The sequence below is a fragment of the Lepidochelys kempii genome, chromosome 2 (assembly GCF_965140285.1).
Source record: "Lepidochelys kempii isolate rLepKem1 chromosome 2, rLepKem1.hap1, whole genome shotgun sequence".
NCBI lineage: Eukaryota > Metazoa > Chordata > Testudines > Cheloniidae > Lepidochelys > Lepidochelys kempii.
The window spans coordinates 169,650,858-169,668,824 of NC_136381.1; the positions used below are offsets into that span (position 1 = coordinate 169,650,858).

Consider the following 17,967-nt stretch of genomic DNA (forward strand, 5'->3'; position numbering starts at 1 on the left):
TCTAGAGATGCATAGCTTGGCGCTCTCTGCCACCCACTCTCTTTGCTATTTTTTTTTAAAAAGCGGCTTGCTCTTACTGTACCCTTATACTCACAGCTTTACGCTTGAGTTTTTATAACCATTGTTGAGGCCAAAGAGAGAACCTCAGCTTCTTGAAGAACAATGGTGACGGTAATTGTGCAATTGCGCTTGTAAAAAAAAATCCTATAGTTATCTACAGCAATAGACCCTATCGTATGGTAAGTTGTAGCATTTGGAGTTGGACCATTACTGTGTTATATTGTAGACTTTTTTTTTTAATGAAGGTGAACATAACAAGCTACTAGGGGACTCCAGCACAACTTGGACACTATTCTGGATAAGGCAGGAGGCTGAGGGACTTGAAATTCTCAAACAGTCCAAGTAACTTCCAGAATTATATTGTGTGGGAATATCTTACCACTTTTCATGACAGGGAATCAAAGCAGTGCTCTAAAGAAAACATGAATAATGGCATTGTTGGGAAGTACTGGCAGACAAAGAATACTGCACATGTATGAAGCTATAAATACACATCCAGTGATTTCAGTAAACACCATGAGAGTTCAGCTTGTATGATTTGCATTATCAGAAGCCTGAGCTGTACATTTAGCCTTATCGGTGTTTACTTGTACTCTTTTATATTATAACACAGGATTTTAATAATTTTATATACTTTTTACTATTTTTTCTAAAGGGCTGCTTCCCTGATCCTCCCATAGTGTTTTAAGCGTTGCACAAAAATGTAAAAATATAGTACAGTTAAAACATGCGAATACAATGAAAACAAAAAATATTTATGGAGAAAACCATTTAAAAAACAAACATATCCATAACCCTCTGTCCCAAACCCTCCTATGTCTCTTTTGTCACATTCACATTCTTTTGAAAAGCTTGAGGGGTTAAAAACTGACACATTTAAATGTATAAAGCTTAATGCTAAGACTTTCATGGGAACTCTCATTGTTGGATGCTGAGATTATGACACTGGAAATGACCGACAAACTTCTGCCCTTTTTATACTACAATCCTGATGTCACGCCATTTTTCAGCCATATGACCTTGGGCTGTGAACTCCTAAAATTTTCATAAAATGAGCAACTCCTGAATCAGGATCCTCCATGGTGTTGGTAACTTAGTACACGACATGCTTCCTTCTGAGCCCACTAGTGCTGCAGCATGAGGTTAAGGGCTCCATGCTGTGGGAGATCATCATGATGAGATGTAAAACATGAGAAATGGGGCCTGAGTGCATATAGTCATTAGTCCTCCCATAGCGTTCTTCTCAAGAGAAGCAGTGTTAGCAGTGGTGTCCATACTCATTGCCTATGAACAACTATTTTTATTTCCCTCCAATGCCTGGTTCAGTTTCAACTGAATAATGATTCTTTGCTTCCTTTCTTAAACTGATATGCAGCACTGTTAATCAGCTATTGCATTCTACCCCAGAGATGGCTGCATTTCAATGATGGGTGATTTTAGTCCTCAATCTTGCAAGCTGGTCTGCGCTAAGAGCTACTGATGACAATGGGACCACCCAGAGAAATGAAAAGTTTTGTAAAAATATAAGGCTTTATGATGTATTTTACTGGATATGGTATTTTTAATGACACTGAAATTTTCATTTACTTTGATTCGGGACATTAACATAGGTACTGTGTACATAACATTACATCTCAACAAAAAGGACAAGTCAGAGATCTATAGAGTCCCTTATGCAGATGCTGTATTGTAATAGGAAGATTGTAATAATATCTAGTTTTTATGGCAGGAATAAAATAATAAATAAAGGTGAAAAGACTCATAGCTCAATGTAAGTCTGAACTTTTAACTGATGACCTGCAGCAGAGGATGAAAGCTGTCTCTGTAAATACCATTTAGAATTTGCTTAAACACATATTTCTTTTCTAATGTCATTTTCCTCTCATCTGGAATGATCAATTCTGTCATATATCAGATTTTGTTATTTAAACCACTGCTTCATAACAGGTGGATCCAAGACAGTTCTAAGTTCATCCTCAGTAAAACATGTACATAGTTACATTGAAGTCAGTGGGACCTCTTGCCTTGTTTAAAGTGTGACATGCATTTAAGTACGTTGCTGAATCAGGGCTTCTCACTCTATGCCATTTTGTGTTATACTATTGGCAGAAATCCTACTGTGGTAATTTTCAGAGAGTAAAATAGTTTAACCATGTAAATGATACTGAATGCACTGTATAGGTAGGGGCAAATGCAGTTCCAGTGTTGTCCAACCTACTTGGTATATCCACGGTTTGGAATAAAAGAATCATAGAAATGTAGGGTTGCATGGGACCTCAAGAGGTCATCAAGTCCAACCCTCTGCACTGAGGCAGGATCAAACAAACCTAGAAGAATGCTGACATTCTAGGGCAACACGGTGACTGTAACAGAGCCCAGCAAAAGTGATTAATTTAGAAATGATACCAACAATATTATTCAGTGAGTGCTTCAGTCCTTGTGCTCGACATTACTTTTCTGTATCCCCCATTCCTCCCTTAAAGCTTGCATTTGAAACAGAGTCATCTGACTATAATGAGAATTAAAATGTGCCCCAATTTCCTGAGGTAAATATTGATCCAAGGTAAAAGTGTAGGACCAGCGTCACTGGGTGCTCTACTCACCGCTAAGGGGGCCTCCATCTGGCCGCATCTAGGGATTAGGTATGCCAGTCTGACGACCCTCCTGCAGTTGTTCACTCCCTCACTCTCCCCATCTCGCTTGCTTGTGACTCGACTGCTCCCGCTTCATGGCTTGAACCTCCGGCCCCGCTTCATGGCTTGATCCTCCGGCCAGGTCACAGTAGTCTTTCCCTTCTGAGTTATCAAAGTCTCTCAGGACTCACTGTCTCAGGCAGTCATTCCTTTCACTGCCCCTTAACAGTGCCAATGCCCAGTGACTGGTAGTGGAACCCAGGCCTGCCCTCTACACTGGGTTCCAGCCCAAGGATGCTACAACAATTGGGCAAGGTTTGCACAGCCCCAAACCTTGCTACTGTATCCCTGGGCCACTTCCTACCTTACCTTCTCTTACTCTGAGAGTGACTATAGCTTCTCTCTCTGCAGCCTCCTTCTCCTCTCAGCTACTGGGCTTTATACAGTCCCCTCCTGTTCCTATCCAACTCATCTTCCTCTTTAATTAATCCTCATTGCTCTCTGGCTCCTCCTCCAGGGGCAGCTTATACAGTTAATTGGCCAACCTAGCCACTTAACTCCTTTGGGCCTTGTGTTGGGTAGCCACCACTGGAACTATGTCACCAAGCCTGGATGTGGGGCAGGCTGTATCTTTTTCTGAATGGGGTAAATCCTGTTCCCTGATTGAGTAGTGGGGGAAACTTCCACAAGGAGATCCTCACAGGGATTTTTCTCCGCAGACCATCCCATCTTCTTTGATTTCTACTCTGGAGGAAACAGTATGGCACAGAAGCTTTTAAAGGTAAATCTTTCCATATAGTAAACAGACTGTGTCATCAAAGGCACAAAACCTTTTATTTACTGTCATTCTCTTCACAATAAAAATATAGGAATGGGGAAGCGAGAATGTGGAAGTGTGGAGTTGGATGATATAAGTAAAAATAAAACAAAATTTCATCTCTGAAAGTGTTTTGTAAATTGGAGGCACCAGGTTGCAGATCTGATGGTGAACAGACTACATCTGGTGTATATTATGAGGAAGGGTGATTTAACAGATTATTTATGTGGCTGTTTTAACCCCCACCTGCTTTAAAGTATTTCTATACCATGCCAATGGAAGAGACTTAAATGATAGCACCCCTTTGGTGTTGTCCGTGGGGACTGAACCCAGGATTTCTGGGTCTTAATGTATGTATCTCTACACTGCCTAATGTAAAGAACTGAAGATCGATAGCTCATAGGTTGCAGCAGACTCATATGTATGGTATTTAGAACTAGCCACTAGAGTGGGGGGAAAGCAACCCTGTGTAAGGTTGGGTTACAACTGCAAAATAATGATGAATGTACTTGGAAGCCAAGCGTAAGACTTCTGTCAACAAGGGGAGTACAGCATACCTGCCTATGATGGGAAATTGAAAAGCATGGCATTTTCCCTTTGGCTGGAGTTCTCCTATCTCCTCTCTGGTTTCCCTCTCCCATTAAAAGTACAATTAATCATTTTATATTTTTAACATATCAAATCAGGAAAATAATCTATTGCTGATTTTAAGTGAGTTATGAGACAAGTGAAGGTCCAGGTTCCAAAAACTATTTTCTCTGCAGTCTATCATGGCAGGACTGATCTCTATTCCTCCTCAAATCCTTTTGATGCCTCTTTCATAGTTGTGCCCACTACAGCAATGGCAGTTGTGGCACTGATGTCCCCCACCGATGTTGTAGCAACAAAAGTACTGAGATTTTGGAAGCAGACCTGAGAGCCTGGGAAATTTCCCCAAAGTCTGAGTGTCAGGCTAAAGTCCTGAGATAAGACAGGTCTGGTGTACATCTGGTTTGTTTTCTCTCTCAAAAAAATCAGTGTGTACTCATATTTTATTCCCTTGAGGGAGGAAAACTTCCATGGAACCATTTCCCTCCTTCTTTCCAGAGCCCCTTCTGGTAGTGTGTAAGATCTGTTTGACTTCGTAAATGAAGCATGTTTTCTCATGGGGATTATACCAAAATAAATAGGTCTGTAATCCTAAAAGGATAACAGAGTTCACTGTGGAATGTGTACCTAATTAAGCTTTAAGAGGTCAGACCTGATACAAAGGAAGCAGAAGTGGAGGCTCTCAATAAAAGTAAATACAATTGACAAAAAATGGATTTGTTTTTTTGTTTTCACTCTTTTGAAGAAAAAAATCCAACAAACCCCAAGATATTCTGAATAAAAAATTGCATTTATATAACAGGCTTTGCCCAAGCATCTCAAACTTAACAAATCTTGCATTAATTAAGCCTCACAAAGCCCTTTTTGGGTGTAATAGTAGCATACCCCTCGCTCAGATGGGCAAACTAAATTACAGATAGGATTAGTCTCTTGCCCAAGGTCACCCGGGTTAGTGGGAGAATCGGGAAAAATAATAAAAATATATTAAAAAGTCACTGGCTTTAATCACTGTATGCTATCCCAAGACTCCATTTTAGGTTCTTGTAAGTATTTCTTTGCCTCTGGACTCTTTTGGGGCATAGCCAATTATCTGAGTTCGAGAGCTAGCTGATATAGAAAATGCTGATCTGTCATTACCTGACTCTGATTAACTGGAGAGCTCCTCCATTACTGCATCCAGGAACCCCTATAGGTTTTGGTAGCTCTGAAGAGTTCCTTCTGTTTTGTTCTTTACAAATGCCCCATACGGAGCTACGTACCAAACGTCTCCTCCTGTGCATGCCCTTTGAGAGAATTGTAGGTGGACTTTGATTTATGTAACTTTTTTTCTTTCCTTTTGCAATCTGACATGTTCACAGTTTTCTTTTTGGGGGTTTCTCAATATAGGTCAAGTGTGTGACCTTGCCAAATCAAACAAGACACTGTGGAGAGAAAAGCCAAGCTTCCAGGTGGCAGAGAAATGTGAACAATACTTTTTTTATTTCTTAGAATAGCCGCGTTCCGGGTTCTTAGTGAAGGTCTCTTTTCCAGCAGTTCCAGTGATTTCATATTAAACAACTCTTTCTATTGCCTTATGGATGTTTTGTGCACAGGAGTTTATGTGTATTTAAAGGCACTGAAGTATAAAATGTCTTCTGAAGGAATGTAACTTTCCTTTTAAGGTGCTAACATAGGGCCCTGCTCTGTAATCCCAAATGAGGCAACAAGGAGTTTTGCTTCTGTCCGGAATGTAGGAACAGGCTCCTGGCTTAGACATCATAATGCTCAGTGCCTGTATGTGGCAGTGCTTTCTACTTTCAAAGAGTTCTGCAAACATTAACTAATCCTTCATGACACCTCTCTGAGGTAGGTAAGCATAGTATTATCCTCATTTTATCAGACAGAAAACTCTGAAGCAGAGAATTTAATAAGGCCACAGAAAAAGTCTCTGTCAGAGCAGGGTTTAGAACTCAAGAGTTTCTGGCTGTATCTCCTCATTCTTTCCCTTAGCAAATTTACTATAGAATTAGGCATCAGAAAATGCAATGTATGAGACTGCATTTATTTGAAGGCCATTCTAATGTGTTTTGAAGGAGCTGTAAAATGAATAAATAAGTAAACCTTTGCTGGTTTTTACAGACACAGTCATGAACCCAGACATGTTAAATCTGTTTTAACCTAATTTTAATTTTGTAAAATTCACTGAATTTCTTTTATTATCTTGAGAATTTAGTATGCTTTAAAATTTCCATACACTAATTTGGTTTGGAAAATTCCCTTTAAAAATTATAATTTGGTGAGGAGAATTTTCATAGGAAGTGACAAATAGCCAAAGTGACGATAGGTCCAGATTGTACTGAGACAGGCTTTTTTTGCATGTGATCTCCAAGTAATTCCTTTGGGGACTTCTGAAATGTCTCAATATTTTTTTATTTCATCAGTCAAAATGTTGGGTTTATACGGGTGTGTGTGTCAATTAATCACAGTTAACTTATGTGATGAACTCAAAAAAATTAATTGTGATTTTAAAAATGAATTGTGATTAATCATACTGTTAAACAATAGAATACCAACTGAAATTTATTAAATGTTTTGAATGTTTTTCTACATTTTCAAATATATTGATTTTTATTACAACACAGAATACAAAGTGCACAGTGATCACTTTATATTATTATTTTTATTACAAATATTTGCACTGTAAAAATTATGAACAAAAGAAATAGTATTTTTCAATTCACCTCATATAAGTACCATAGTGCAATCTCTTTATCGTGAAAGTTTAACTAACAAATGTTGATTTTTTTGTTACATAACTGCACTCAAAAACAAAACAACATTAAACTTTCGAGCCTACAAGTCCACTAAGTCCTACTTCTTGTTCAGCCAATTGCTAAGACAAACAAGTTTGTTTACATCTACAGGAGATAATGCTGCCTGCTTCTTATTTACAATGTCACCTCAAAGTGAGAAAAGGCGTTTGCATGGCACTTTTGTAGTCGGTGTTGCAAGGTATTTATGTGCCAGACATGCTAAACATTCATATTCCCCTTCAAGTTTCAGCCAGACATGCTTCCATGCTGATGACGCTCATTAAAAAAATGATGCATTAATTAAATTTGTGACTGACCTCCTTGGGGGAGAATTGTATGTCTCCTGTTCTGTTTTACCTGCATTCTGCCATATATTTCATGTTATAGGCAGTCTCGGATGATGACCCTGCACATGTTCGTTTTAGGAACATTTCCACACGAGATTTGACAAAATGTAAAGAAGGTACTATGTGAGATTTCTAAAAATAGCTACAGCAGTCGATCCAAGGTTTAAGAATCTGAAGCACCGTCCAAAATCTGAGCGGAATGAGGTGTGGAGCATGCTTTCAGAAGTCTTAACAGAGCAACACTCTGATGCGAAAACTACAGAACCCAAACCACCAAAAAAAAAAAAATCAACGTTCTGCTGGTGGCATCTGACTCAGACGATGAAAATGAACATGCATTGGTCTGCTCTGCTTTGGATCATTACTGAGCAGAACCCATCATCAGCGTGGACGCATGTCCACTGGAATGGTGGTTGAAGCATGAAGGGACATATGAATTTTTACCTCATCTGGCACGTAAATGTCTTGCAACACCGGCTACAACAGAGCCATGTGAACTCATGTTCTCACTTTCAGGTAACATTGTAAACAAGAAGCAGGCAGCATTACCTTCTGCAAATTGTAACCAAACTTGTTTGAGCAATTGGCTGAAGTAGGACTGAGGCTCTAAAGTTTTACATTGTTTTATTTGTGAATGCAGTTATTTTTTGTACACAATTCTACATTTGTAAATTCAACTTTAAAGATAAAGAGATTGCACTACAGTATTTGTATGAGGTGAATTGAAAAATACTATTTCTTTTGCTTTTTACAGTGCGAATATTTGTAATAAAAATAAATATAAAGTGAGCACTGTACATTATGTATTGTGTTGTAATTGAAATCAATATATTTGAAAATGTAGAAAGCATCAAAAATATTTAAATAAATGGTATTCTATTACTTAACAGTGCGATTGAGTGTGATTAATTTTTTTAATCCCGTGATTAATCGTGATTGATTTTTTAATTGATTGACAGCCCTAATATATATATTATAAACTAGAAATTGTTCAGTATTGCTATACTGACTAGCATTTGCTGTGTGTACCAGGAATAAACAGTCCAGTAGAATGAGTGTTAAGTGTGAAGTATTTGGAGGGAAAAATTGAATGTGTGTAGAACAGCTCTGATAGTATCTTTTATCCATTGTTTCAGAGTAGCAGCCGTGTTAGTCTGTATTCGCGAAAAGGTGGGGGAACCTTATAGCACTTGTTCAGTGTTTCCTGGTAAACTCATTTAGAACACTAAGCTACTGAAAAAACCCCTCCATTCTGAGAAATATGGATGTCTTTGAGTTAGAAGTTGGTGGTAGTACACATTTATTACAAGGTGTACTTTTGGTTTTTTATGCTTATTTAGAGATCCTAAAAATGGTACCACAAAATATCCTGGTTTTGAAAATATAAATGACAAACAGCAGTATTTTAGCAGACGATACCATTATTTTCAGACACTGAAGTGAAATCAAACAGCCTTTTGGTCATTTTATCAAAGTGCTTTTTTCAAGGAATGTGAGTCAATAATAAACTCCAAGCAAAGAAAGTTAATGTGTATCTGGAGCTGTTAATAGATAAATAAATAAAGGTTTTTAAACAATTCCATTAACTCTCACCAAATCTAGTCTTTGTTTGCTGTCATTTTAGCAAAAAGTCAGCAGGCTCTTCTTACATCACTGTAATTCTGTAAGCTTTGCTAGACATAGCATTATCAGTGCCCTATATTTTTCATTACTTTCACTCTGCCTACCATCCTTTAAAAACAATTAATAATGTACTGAAACATACTGCCTCTTAGCACATCAAAGTGCTTTATTTGAATAAGAAATTTTGTCTATATTGTGCATAGACTTTTATACACAATGTTGCAGTCTTGTCCCACATCTACTGTAAAATTTTTATAGCTTATATCTATAATTTACTTGGGGGTTAGCTGTTGTTCAGAGTGAATGCTACAATATAACTAAACAAATAAGGTGTACAGCTTTTCAAGGAGAGCATTGAATGGTATTGGAGGTTGAAGCTTTGAAATCTAGCTCTGGAGCTGTCTGGCTCACTCTTTGTAGAGGGCTGTTTCTCTTAGAAGGCTTGACTAGTTGTAGAAGGAGGCACAGCCACAATTTTTAAAAAGATCAAAATAGAGTACAGGGGGGATGGTGCACTGTATAAAAGGTAATGGTAGAATGTAATCATTGGATGTCCAAGCAAGTGATGCTGTAATATGACAGAGGGGGCACTATGGTACAGCTTTAAAGCAAGTGGTAATGTATTTTTTCCTTTGTATGTGCACTGTTAGAAAGCCAACAAATAACATGTTATCAGCTTTTTGAAGTTAATATATTTGTCATCTCAGGTGATGACTGGTTACTGATTGCACACTGTTGCATGGCACTGAGATAAAGAAACACTACCCAAGGTTTCTCAAAAAATATAAATAATTACTGGAGTCAGAATTTGTTGTTAAATTAATTCTTTGTTAAATATATTGTCGGCATCAATGCGAGACTTCTCAAAAGTAAGATTGTGGCTCAGGACGACATTATTTCTCGGGAAAGCACTTAAATGTGTGCTTAACTTTAAGCACATGCTTAAATTCCATTGAAGTCAATGATCTTTAAGTCAGTAAATTAAAGTTGTTAAACTTTTCCTTAATTTTGGGGCCTTTTGTGTCCACAATATATGTGCACTTGCACAAGCAGAGAATTGTGCCTACAAACTATACATTCTGTATGCAAAAACATGTAGTTTACACACAATTGTTTGCATGTGCAATTTGCATATGTTGGGGGGTGGTTATATGTCTAGGTGCATGTGCGTCTATTTTGCAGGCACAGAGAAGGTGCCTAGCTTTGAAAAGTTGACCTAAGCATTTTTATGGTATTGTTGCATAATAATTAGTGTAAATGTATAGATATTGAAAAACATTGTGTACATATTGAAATATGATATTTTATAAGTGATTATTTAATGTACTTTTTAGTACAATTAAACACACTAGAAGAAGTAGACAAGTGAGTGACTCTAAATTGCAGGGGTATATTACTAGGCAACCTTATAGCTACCAGTAGATGTAACTTCCGGAGAGGTCAGGAAAATTCTTTTAGGGCTTACATCCACTTACACTAGAGAATATAACAGGGGGTGAGTAATGTATAAAACAGTTAAATATGGTAGTTGAATATGGCAGTTGCCAGCACTGCAGTAATATTCGATTTGAATAAAGTGATCCTGCAACTTTTCTTTCTAGCACTATAGGTGTAAAAATTTGAGTTATGTCTCGTGAACAGAATAAAACCAGGCTGTGTTCTTCTGTAGACAGGTATCATTTTGTAAAGTCATAGACAAGCTTTAAAGCAAGCATTCTCTTTGTAAATGTGTCACTTAATGGAAAATTTCATTGGGAATACACATACATTCTTTCTCCTGTATGAAGTTATTTCTCTGTCACTTGGAAATATGAAATTACAATACAGTCTGTACGATAACAATAATCTTAACATAGCACTTTTCATCCATAGATCTCTAAGTATTTTACAAAGGAGGTTAGTACCATTATTCCCATTTTACAGATGGGGAAACTGAAGTACAGGGAGGTCACCTGGCAAACCAGTGGCAGAGCTGGAAATTGAATTCAGGTCTCGTGAGTCCCCCACCCTATTCACCAGGCCACACTGCCTCCCTAACTAATATAATATTAATCATGATACCGAGGAAGTTTTTCAGACTGATATTTTGAGCATTGAAATGGTGTGAAAAATACTGCATTTAATAATAGATATAAAGGGACACCACCAACTTGAGTAAATTTGGTCCATTTTAAATATGTTAGCTAAAACTAGTTTCAGGTATGACACCTACTTCAAAGTCCCCCTGCAAATTTGTGTGCTTTTACAATCACATATTCCTGTTTTTCACTCCCTTACTGCTGCTTGAAAGATCCACATAAAAGGCAAGGGAAACAGACTCTTTATAAAGTGCTGTGAAGTGGGCAAAGTAGACAAACTGAAACAAAAAAAAAAGTCCCTATTTTCTTTTCAAGTATAAACTTGTGCTAAAGCACAAATGTAGATAGAAGTCTGATTTTTTTATTGAGAGTGTCCCTTTAAAATTGCAAGCTCTTAGGAGCCTAGAAAAAATGGACATGCTTTGGACCAAATTTTGGCTGAGGTAGCACAACTGCACAAGGTAATAAGAGGGAAAACAATACGGGGAGCCCCTTCCCCACCTTTGCTGAAACATAGCTGGCAGTCATAATACAGTCTCCTGCTCTCCAGACATGCAAGTAGACTCTGTTAGCTCTTTTAAGAGGGATGAGTTCCTTACAGGTGGGGTCCCACTCCTTGTGTGCCACTTGGTGGCTGGAGGGCTGATTTGGGGACAGGTGGGCTGGGCATGGATCCCCTAGACAGGATCCCCAGGGAGTTCATTTTCTCCAGCAAACTTGGAGCAATATGACAGCTCCTGGAATCTGTAGGGAAAGGCTTCCAGCCATCATCACTCATGCAATCCAACTCTTCACTTCACCCCAGCACCATTGTGGCTGTAAAAGCAGTGATTAAGCGCTTTGACTTTTGTAGAGCTCTGGCTGCTTTGAGTGAAGGTGTTACATAAAATTGCGTGTCAGGCAGAAGGTCACGGAGGCAGAAGCTGTCTTCACTTCAAACAACTGGAATCTTAATCATGAGAGTTTATTAACATCTTCCACTTGTTAAATATGCTTGCTCTGTTGGACACAGGTGATTAGCAAAAGTCAGCAGCAGCCATGATGAAATCTGCAGCAAAAAATGGGTGTATGCATATCACTTAGTCCACAGACTGTCAAACTCAGGGGTCACAGAGAGGCTTCAGGTGGTGAGAACCAGCGTCCATTTTCTTGGGGCTAGCTTGGGAGAGTTGGGGATAGCTGGTGGGAGCAGTCCTGAGACTTTTTCAGCTTTAACGGAGGGTTCCTGGTACGGGAAAGTTTGAGAACCACTGACTTAAATCTTTCCCAAGCAAAGGCTCAGCTATCCAGGCAAACACCATCCATTTCCACATTGAGGGAGAAAAAAATATTCTAGGATGGAAGGTTTACAGGAGTTGAGAGACCTGAGTGGGTTTTGTTTGATGTAGTCAACTCTGCTTCTCTCTACCTGTGTTGTGCATAGGACTTGACAACCTCTTCATTCCTGCTGGTTAAAATGTTGAATAAATTGAGTCTTGCTTTTTAAAAGATTGTAATGAATATGGCTGCGCAGTGCTGTGGTACACTAGACCTTTTATGGTACTCAGCAGGGCACCAGCTGTATCTTGACTCAGACGCAACTGGTGTAGGTGCTTCAGCTGCGAGACCCTAACAATGCTAGCACAGGTAAGATCCCGTAGAGCACTAAGCTGCATGGCTAAGTGAAAGGGTATTTTACTAGAGCTGGCAAAGTAAATGTTCTAGGTTCAGATGCTAAAGTGGTACACTTCAAGTGCAACACAGCTGTTCCTAGCATGGCCTCTGGGGGCACTCCAATAGAGGGTTAGGGCTCCTCAGAATGGACCTTAATATTATACAAGAAGATCTGGACAACCTTTAAAACTGGTGAAATGGGATGAAATTTAATAGTGCAAAGTGCAAGGTCATTCACTTGGGGACTAACAACAAGAATTTTTTCTACAAGCTGGCGGTGTATCACTTGGAAGTGACAGAAGAGGAGAAAGACCTGGGTATATGTGTTGATCACAGAATGACTATGAGCTGCCAATGTGATACAGCCATAAAAAAGGCTAATGCAGTCCTAAGATGTATTCTGAACTGCAGCTTAGACAAAAGCTGCTTGGTAACTGTCTGACATTCTTTACTACGCTTTCTTGTTCAGAACTTTACCCTGACATGTTCACCTGCCTTCAGATATAGGTATTTTGAAGTGGATCCCTGGTTGCGTATCACTTTTATTTTGTATTTTGACTAGCATACCTATGTCTGGGATGAGTAGTTTGCAGGGTAATGCCAGAGGAGTAATGGAATGTTGATACACCTGTAAGCAGTGTCAGGATGAGCTCCACCCTGACATCTGGTGGTGAGGTGTGGCAAGTTGTGGAAAAGAACTTCAGGGGCAGATCTCATTTGCATAGACACACCCACCACGCCTAGAATGAGACCATAGCTGCCCAAATGGTCACTTTGGCTGCTGTGGGATCCCCAGTGTCTCTGTTATTGGGGCAGGAAGAATAAATTGTTATTACCCTGATTATGGGAACTGTGCTTGGAACTGTACGTGGCCTTTTGTTACGATGGAGGGATTCACCATCATCTAAGTAGCACTCGCTAGGCAAGGGTCATGGGTTCCAAAACTGTGTGAATGGAGAGAGGCTGGGGACAAGTATTAATACTTGGTGGCATGGGCCCCTTGGTGAGGGCCGTACATGCTGATTGCACTTCCTCCTCTCTCCACTGTGGAATATCAGAGCTAATTTTGATTTCATTAGAAGTCTAGTTATAGGCTGCTGAGCTCACTTTGGGCTGACAGTGCCCCAGCACTGGGGCTCCCCTACTATAAGCTGAATTCACCTAAGAGCTGAAATCACTGAGTGTTGTGTTAAGTAGTGGGGGAGCCTGAAGATATATTGTGGAGCAGCTTGCGGGACGGCTGGTGAAGCAGTTCGACACGGAGCAGTGTGTGGATGGCAGGAGCTGCTTGTGGGCCGTGGAGCTGAGTGAAGGAGTTCGTGGGGCGGCTGGCGGAGCGGAGCGCAGCTGAGCGAAGGAGTTCGTGGGGCGGCTGGCGGAGCGGAGCGCAGCTGAACGAAGGAGTTCGTGGGGCGGCTGGCGGAGCGGAGCGCAGCTGAACAAAGGAGTTCGTGGGGCGGCTGGTGAAGCGGAGTGCAGCTGCGCGAAGGAGTTTTGTGGGGCGGCTGGCGGAGCGGAGCGGAGCGCCGCTATGGAGCTATGGGGCGGTCAGCTTCAGATCACGTAAGGTGCCTCTTATCCCCGTCCCATTTCCACCCAGGTTGGGAGGTAAAGCTCCGCCGATAAACTTTCGAACTCTGGGGCTGCCCTGACCAGGGACAGAGACTTTTGGGGCATTGGACTTTTGGGGTTGCTGGACTCAAGAACCAAAGGGAAAAGGGCATGCCCCAATTTGCCTGGGGTGGGGTTGTTTTTGCTCATGGGTTGTGTTATGAATCCTGTTGGTGGTGTTTCCCCAACATAATGCCACATTGTTTCTCTCTGTTATTAAAAGACTTTTGCTACACTCAGACTATGTGCTTGCGAGAGGGGAAGTATTGCCTCTTGGAGGCGCCCAGCGGGGGTAGTATATATTTGTCCCAGGTCACTGGGTGGGGGCTCGAGCCGGTTTGCATTGTGTTATTGGAATGGAACCCCTAGATATTGAACCCGGCCCTTGTTGCTGCCAACTCTGACGGGCAGAATGGTTACATTTTTGGGGGCTCGTCCGGGATCGCCTGGGTCAGTACCCCTCGCAAGCACCTGTTGAGTGATCCACTACATTGGGAAACAATTTATATTTTTTTTTTGTTTGTGCTTATATTTTGAGGAAATTACTGTTTGTATAATGGCTAATATGTCAGGTTTGTTGGGCCCTGGCTCAGCAGCTTCTAGCTCGGAGGCTGCAGCCTCGGCTGATGATTGGACAAAAGCTCTGGGGCAAATATTGGAAAAGGTTGTGCTGCCCCATGCTGAGTCAGACTCTTGTCGTAAGTTAAGATTATTTGCTGGGGAGGAGGAGTTTGAACCCTGGTTAGAGCATACCACTGAAATGCTGCAAGAGTGGGCCGTACCAGATGCAGAAAAGCGAAGATGCCTTATAGAGAGCCTTGGCGGCCCAGCATTAGATGTGATTCGCACCCTGAAGCTCATTGACCCTGGGGTCAGTGTGAAGGACTGCCTAGAGGCCCTTGAACACAACTTTGGGAGCGTAGAGGGCCCTGAAGACAGCTACTGTAAGTTCCTTAATTCCCGACAACAAAAGGGCGAGAAGGCTTCAGCCTACATACAGAGACTGGAGAGACTGCTTCAGAGAGCTGTCATGAGGGGAGCAGTGACTGCTGAGCAGATGGATCAGACCAGACTGGCTCAAATTGTAAGAGGAACTCAGTATCAGAACCCGATTCTACTTCATCTCCAGCTAAGAGAACGACGGGAACATCCCCCAAGTTACTCCCAGCTGATAAAAGAGGTCCGAGAGGAGGAAGAAAGGCAGGCTGCCAGTGAGTTTTGGGAAGCCCAAACATCGGAGCCAGCCAGCACAACACCACTGCAAATGGCCAGTGTACTGATGGTGAGCACCAGAGAGGAACTTGCCCAACAAATGCAGGTCCTGACGGAACGGATAGCTGAGCTGCAAAGTACCGTTGACCGAGTTAAGACTTCTAGGAATAAGAAGCCTCAAACTGTGGCGATTGAGAAGCCTGCACTTAGAGCCACCATCCCCCCCAGGCGAAGGGGGAAAGGTCAATTCTTCTGCTACCGATGTGGTCAGGATGGACACAGTGCTGCCAAGTGCCGTAATGAAGAAAACCCCTCCTTAGTGTATGGAAAGCTGAGGATCAGTTGGGAGAGATCCGGTAGCTGCCAGAGGGTCTGGGGACGGGGACCCCCCAGGTCTGCAGGATTTGAAGATTCCCCCAGAAAAGACTTTCCAGCTGGGATCCCTGCAGGACTGATAGGGCCTCGAGCAGAGGTCATGGTGAGGATCGAAGGGGTGGAGTGTAAAGCAGTGCTTGACACTGGATCTCAAGTGACTATTATATTTCAGTCATTCTACCAACAGATGCTTAGGCACCTGCCTATACAGCCACTGACTGGCCTTGGCCTATGTGGCCTCAGCATGGATGAATACCCCTATCAAGGGTATGTCATAGTGCACCTGGAATTCCCAGAGGAGGTTGCTGGGGTAAGAGAAGAGGTAGACACAGCTGCCTTAATATGCCCTGACCCTAAAGGGACTTCTGATGTGTCTGTGCTGATAGGGACCAACTCCAGTCTCTTCAAGGTACTCGCGGATTACTGCAGAAGGCGGGCTGGGGACCAGTACCTGAATACCCTGATGATCCATACGCTTTGTGCTGAAGCCTATAGGAAAATTGAGAGCGCTAAAAGGGACACATCTGAGCTACCGCTTGGGGCACTGAAGTACGCGGGCACAACCCCCTTAGTAGTGCCTGCAAGGACGGAGCAAGAAGTGCTTGTCATGAGTACCTGTCTGAAAGGCAGTAAAGGGACGTTAGCAATGATAGAGCAGCCGATGGGAGGAGAGCTCCCTGAAGGAGTGCTGGTCCCCAGTGGAGTCATAACCCTACCTGCTGAAGCCCAGGAAAGGGTGACTATACTGATTGCTAATGAAACGAGTCGTGATATTTTTGTGAAGCAAGGACAAAAGATAGCAGACCTCTTTGAGCCTGAGTCGATTGTAAAACCCCAGTATGAAACTCCAGTTCCGGCAATAGACCCAGCAAAGTTTGACTTTGGAGATTCACCAGTGTCCGAGGACTGGAAAGATCGCCTGAGGAAGAAACTTTGTGAAAGATCCAAGGTGTTCTCACTGCATGAGTGGGATGTGGGATGTGCAAAAGGAGTAGAGCACAATATCAGACTACATGACTCTCGACCTTTCAGGGAGAGATCTAGGAAGATTGCTCTCTCTGAGATGGAAGATGTGCGACATCATCTTCAGGAGCTGGCTGCGAATGGCATCATTACAGAGTCCCGCAGCCCATACGCCTCACCCATTGTGGTAGTCCGCAAAAAGAATGGGAAAATCCGGATGTGTATTGACTACCGCACCCTAAACAGCCATACGGTGGTCGACCAGTACACTATGCCTCGAGTGCAAGACGCCTTAGACTGTTTGCTGGGAAGCCAGTGGTTCTCTGTGTTGGATCTTCGAAGTGGATACTACCAGATCCCTCTGGGAGAAGAAGATAAGGAGAAGACAGCCTTCATCTGCCCATTAGGGTTTTATCAGTTCGAACGCATGCCCCAAGGGATTTCTGGAGCACCTGCCACCTTTCAACGTCTCATGGAGAAAGTTGTGGGAGACATGAATTTACTGCAAGTGTTAGTTTATTTGGATGACCTGATTGTGTTTGGAAGAACCTTAGAGGAGCATGAAGAAAGACTTCTTAAAGTGCTTGATAGGTTGGAGGATTATGGTCTGAAGCTTTCAATTGACAAATGCCAGTTCTGCAGAACCTCAGTGAAGTATGTGGGTCACATTGTGTCCCAAGAAGGTGTGAGTACTGATCCTGATAAAATAGAAGCACTCACTACATGGCCACATCCAAGTAACTACAGAGAACTCAAGACCTTCCTTGGATTTAGTGGCTACTACCGCAGATTTGTGAAAAACTATGCTACGATTGTAAAGCCTCTGAATGATCTTACCAGGGGACATCAGTCCAGCAAGAACAAATCTAAGTCCAAGAATAAGGGGAGGTCCCCAAAGCCTCCTGTGCAGAGACACAATGGCCCCTTTGCACCATTTGGGCCACGGTGGGATGAGAGATGTGAAAGGGCTTTTCAAGAAATCATTACTTGCCAGTCCTAGTCCAATGCTCCAGTCCTAGTTTTTGCTGACCCAAGCAAACCATTTATCCTGCATACTGATGCCAGTTTGGAGGGTCTGGGAGCAGTCCTGTACCAGGAAGTGGAAGGCAAATGTAAACCTGTAGCCTTTGCCAGCCGAGGATTGTCTGATAGTGAAACTCGCTATCCCACCCACAAGCTGGAGTTTTTGGCCTTGAAATGGGCCATCACTGAGAA

General features: G+C 41.8%; 1 protein-coding gene across 12 annotated transcripts in view; it reads left to right on the forward strand.

The window, feature by feature from the left end:
• The window catches only part of TNS3 (tensin 3), a 418,803-nt gene that overhangs the window by 195,634 nt on the left and 205,202 nt on the right, over positions 1 to 17,967 (forward strand). Inside the window, exon 2 of one of the 12 annotated variants that reach the window (XM_073332752.2) lies at positions 3,413 to 3,474. The exons of the other annotated variants lie outside the window; for them this stretch is intronic. Within the exon in view, the coding sequence (XP_073188853.2) occupies positions 3,454 to 3,474 (21 nt within the window). The 5' untranslated portion in view covers positions 3,413 to 3,453. The remainder of the gene's footprint in view (positions 1 to 3,412; positions 3,475 to 17,967) is intronic. 12 annotated transcript variants of the gene reach the window in all.